Source organism: Otolemur garnettii, unplaced genomic scaffold (assembly GCF_000181295.1).
Source record: "Otolemur garnettii isolate 467f Iridium unplaced genomic scaffold, OtoGar3 scaffold00052, whole genome shotgun sequence".
NCBI classification, from domain to species: domain Eukaryota; kingdom Metazoa; phylum Chordata; class Mammalia; order Primates; family Galagidae; genus Otolemur; species Otolemur garnettii.
The window spans coordinates 285,721-290,504 of record NW_003852447.1 but is presented as its reverse complement, the minus strand read 5'-3'; the positions used below and the strand labels follow the sequence as shown (position 1 = coordinate 290,504).

Sequence of the window (4,784 nt, the reverse complement as noted above, 5' to 3'; positions counted from 1 at the left end):
AATCTGGGTTAAAAGTGGTTCTTCAGGCCAGGAGCAGTGTGCCTCATACCTGTAATCCTAGCACTCTGAGAGGCCGAGGCAGGTGGATTGCCTGAGCTCACAAGTTTGAGACCAGCCTGAGTAAGTGAAAGACACACATCCTCACTTCGTCTCTAAAAAAAGAAAACAACCAGAAACTGGTTCTTCCTTTTGGGGAGAAAGCTGCATTCCTAGTACTTACATCTCTTTCAGTAGAATTCCTCCGCTAAGATACTGTAATATTACCAGCCACTTCACAGGGTTTGTTCTAAGCATCAAATGAGGAAAAGTATGTAATGTGTGTACCCATGATTTAAGAATTAAAAGCTCCGGCTCAGTGCCTGTAGCTCAGTGGGTAGCGTGCTAGCCACATACACTGAGGATGGCGGGTTTGAACCCAGCACTGGCCTGCCAAACAACAATAACAACTACAACCAAAAAATAGCTGGTGTTGTGGCAGGTGCCTGTAGTCCCAGCTACTTGGGAGGCTGAGGCAAGATAATCACTTAAGCCCAAGAGTTTGAGGTTGCTGTGAGCTGTGACAGCATAGCACTCTACCGAGGGCGACAAAATGAGAGCCTATCTCAAAAAAGAAAGAAAGAAAGAATTTAGAGCTCCAAAAACAACGACAGTAACGTTACTTCATTGCTTCAAAAAATACCTAAGCATGTCTCACTGTTAGGGATGCATAAAAATTATTCCTCGCCCTAACTTTAGAAGCGAGAATAGAGGGTTAAAGATGAAGTAACACTTTAGAGCCACTTGTGCCAGGAATTAAACTCGCCCAGCCTTTCCTATACCACCAGAGCCTTAAGGCTGGGCGAGCAATACGCTCATGCGCAGTTACATTCCCTAATTCCGGCCGCTTTCTCAGCTCTGTGCCACAGGCGCTTACTTGTGCGCCTGCGCCGTGACCTTGACAGGGCGCATGCGCTGGGCGGGACTGGCCGGGTTGAAAGCTATGGCGTGGGTACCCGCGGAGTCTGCAGTGGAAGAGTTGATGCCCCGGCTGCTGCCGGTGGAACCCTGCGACTTGACGGAAGCTTTCGATCCCTCGGTACCCCCGAGGACACCTCAGGAATACCTGAGACGGGTCCAGTGAGTGATTTGGCCCCGCGCGGGTGGGCTGGCCCTCCGCCCTGCCCCTGGGCACATCATCTGGTACCCAGTTCGACCCCTCTGTGAGCTAAAGCCCCGCCTCCATTCCTGTCCTTTTCTCGCGCTAAGTCTGATCTGCTCAAGATCACTGGAGTACATCCCACCGTAGGCTGGTTTATTTTGAATTTGGTTGAGCGTATCAAGATGTGTGCTTTTAGATTTCTTTTCTTTCAATCCAGATAGTTTGATAAATACCTATACTGTATATCGTTTATAACTTCAATTGGAAGTCTGAATTTTTTCCTGATTTCACAATGAACTGTGGAAATGGATTGCTTGTTTTACTACACCTGAACAAAGTACAAGTTTAATTAAATTTGCATTTATTAATTATTTGTAGGATTGAAGCAGCTCAATGTCCAGATGTTGTGGTAGCTCAAATTGACCCAAAGAAGTTGAAAAGGAAGCCAAGTGTGAATATTTCTGTGAGTTTTATTAACTGTCCCCCAAATTTAAAAGGCTAAGGTTTTTCCTTTAGAATCTGAGGTTGTCAGTTATAATCTAGGTAAGATTTGACCACTACCTACAAATTATACATTCGTTTGTACATTTTCCTCCAGAAGAACAATTGGCCTGTACTTTCTCCAAAGAGGCCATAACCCTGGGCGTTTGTGGAGACTTGCCATCTTAATTTAGGACATAATCCAATCCTAAATCCTTCTTTAGGTTACTTAATGCTATTCTTTATTTTTAAGAGATCTTGTTCTGGTTCTGTTTTCATAATTATCATCAATCTGGTTTTTAGTCTTACTTTGTGTGCCTTGCTTGTTTTGAATTTGACCAAGTTTTCTTTTATTATTCTTTTTTTTTTTTTTGCAGTTTTTGGCCGGGGCTGGGTTTGAACCCGCCACCTCCAGCATATGGGGCCGGCACCCTACTCCTTTGAGCTACAGGCGCTGCCCTCTGTAATCCTTTAACAGTAGGAACTCAAATATCTTATGCTTTTCTAGCTGCTTGCACACTGGGGACACCTTTATTCATTTATTTTTATCTAGCATTTTTTCTGGCCCGTCATCCGTCAGCTTAAAGTAGCTGAGACTACAGGTGCCTGCCACCATACTTGACTAATTTTTTTATTTATTTTTAATTTTTTTTGTAGAGATGAGGTCTTGATATGTTGCCCAAGCTGGTCTTGAACTCCTGGCCTCAAGCATTCCTCCTTGCATCAATCTCCCAAAGTGCTGGGATTACAGGTGTGAGCCACCACATCCAGCCTAAGCACAGTTTTATTGTTGTTGAGATATAGAGTCTTACTGTGTCGCCCTCAGTAGAGTCCTGTGGTGTCACAGCTCACAGCAAACTCAAACTCTTGGGGTAAGTGATTCTCCAGCCTCAACCTCCCAAGTAGCTGGGATTATACGTGCCTGCCACAATGCCCAGCTATTTTTTGTTGTTGTTGTTGCAATTGTCGTCGTTTAGCTGGCCTGGGCCAGGTTCAAACCTGCCATCCTCAATGTCTGTGGCTGGCACTGTGCTACAGATGCCAAGTCCTAAGCACATTTTTTATTAAGCAAGTAGGTTGTGCCAGGTACTAGAAATAAAATAGAGGCTAAGACAGGAAAGATCCTTACCCTTGAAGAATTTACAGTCTTTAGAGGAGGACAATAAACAAGCAAACAAATTAAATACATCTTGTGACTATTGCCAAGATGGAAATAAGCATGTGCAATGATCAATAAATAAGAGAACTACTGTAAATAATCACAGAATATCTCTCTGAGGAGGTGCTATTTTACCCAAGAGGAACATTTTGATAATCTCTTTTTTATGTTCTAATTCATTTATCTGATATTTATAATCAGAAAATTTTAGTTCAGACACTATAATGTTTCATACAATTCCTTTTCAGAAATTTGTAATTGATGGAATACGTCTTATAGACCTAATTTCTTTTTCCCAAGTCAGCATCTCACTGCATCACTCAGGTTGGGTAGGTTGGGGTATAATGGCACTATCATAGCTCACTACAGCCTCTACACTCAAGCAATCCTTCTGCCTCAGCTTCCCAAGTAGACAAATGTACACCACCACCCTGGCTATTTTTCTTTTTTTTAAATCTGGGCATTCTCACTATGTTACCCAGGCTGGTGTTAAACTCCTGGCCTCAAGTGTTCCTCCCGCCTTGGCCTCCACTTTCACTGGGAATACAGTTGTGAGCCACTGTGCCCTGTTTACCTAATTTTTTAAAAATGATCCCACTAAGTTCTATTTCAAGGCAATTGGTGATCATTTGTGAATTGTGTACTATTTTAGATTATAAATTTGTGCCTGTAATCCCAGTGGATTCAGGAGGCTGAGGCGAAAAGATCTCTTAAAGCCAGGAGTTGGAGAGCAGCCTGGATAACACAATGAGACCCTTTCTCAAAAGTAAATAAATAAATATAAAATCAAATATTTTGATTATTTGAGTACATTTTGTCCATATCAGAATTCTTTTTTTAATCATATTGATAGATAATAATTGTACGTATTTATGGGGTATGTACATATTTTGATACCTGCATACAATGTGGAATGATCAGTGATCAAATCGGAGTAATTAGGATATTCCTCACCTCAAACATTTTATCATTTATTTGTGTTAGGAACATTTCAAATCCTTTCCTTAGCTATTTTGAAATATACAATAAATTACTGTCACTGCGCTATTGAACTCTAGAACTTAATCCTTCTTTCTTAATTGTTTTTCCTTGCCAAAATTCTTTATTTGGGGTTTATCTCTCCTTTTGTTTCTGTTTTGGTATTATAGAAAGATAGGATTAGATTGTATCTTCAGGGCTTATGTCATTTAGATTTCTTGGAAACTCTGAACTATAAACCATTCCAGATTGCTCTTATGAAAGTGACTAAAGATCTTTCCATAACAATTTTAACTGGACATAAATAGGAAAGTGTTTATTTTTCTTGAACAGTCTTATTTATTATTCACTCTCCATCTTTCTAGCTGTCAGGATGCCAACCTGCCCCTGAAGGTTATTCTCCAACACTACAGTGGCAACAACAACAAGTAGCACAGTTTTCAATTGTTCGACAGGTAAGTATCAAATTTTATCAAATTAGACCCCCTTTGTTTCTGTTCTAGAAGATAGTTGGAGAAATAAGATTTATGATTCTGAAGTATAGTGAACCCCCATGAATTAATTACCAAATTCTTATAATCATTAAACATAATCTAGTTTGGAACATATTTTTTAAGTTTCAGATGGTTAGAATTTTGTGCAGAAACTGATTTCTTTTGTTATGCATTCTCTGAAAACCCCTGTCTAACTTTTCTTCCTTTAGAGTGTGAATAAACATAGAAGTCACTGGAAGTCACAACAGTTGGATAGTAATGTGACAATGGTATGTAAATTTCTCAGTTTAAGTTGTAACATATATGCCTGTTTGAAATAGTCCATATGTATTTCCAATCTTTAAAGATTCACTTGCTTAGTTCATATTATTTTCATTTTCTTCTACATACCATTAATAGCAACAGTTCCATTATATTAATAGCCTGTATAGAATTAGTAGTACACATTATTATTTTCATGACAGTTTTAATCCCAGTATTCTGGGAGACTTATGGGCAGGTGATCATTAGGCCTCTACAAGTTTTTTTTTTTTTT

At 39.8% G+C, this 4,784-nt stretch overlaps 1 protein-coding gene across 2 annotated transcripts in view; it reads left to right on the top strand.

The window, feature by feature from the left end:
• Nucleotides 1-867: 867 nt before the first annotated feature.
• GEMIN2 (gem nuclear organelle associated protein 2) overlaps nt 868-4,784 on the top strand; it is a 19,286-nt gene continuing 15,369 nt past the window's right edge. The window contains exons 1-4 of one of the 2 annotated variants that reach the window (XM_003791953.2): nt 868-1,116; nt 1,517-1,601; nt 4,121-4,210; nt 4,459-4,518. In XM_003791953.2, coding sequence (XP_003792001.1) covers nt 947-1,116; nt 1,517-1,601; nt 4,121-4,210; nt 4,459-4,518 — 405 coding nt within the window. In that variant the 5' untranslated portion in view covers nt 868-946. The remainder of the gene's footprint in view (nt 1,117-1,516; nt 1,602-4,120; nt 4,211-4,458; nt 4,519-4,784) is intronic. The other variant, XM_012806447.2, reaches the window with a different exon arrangement.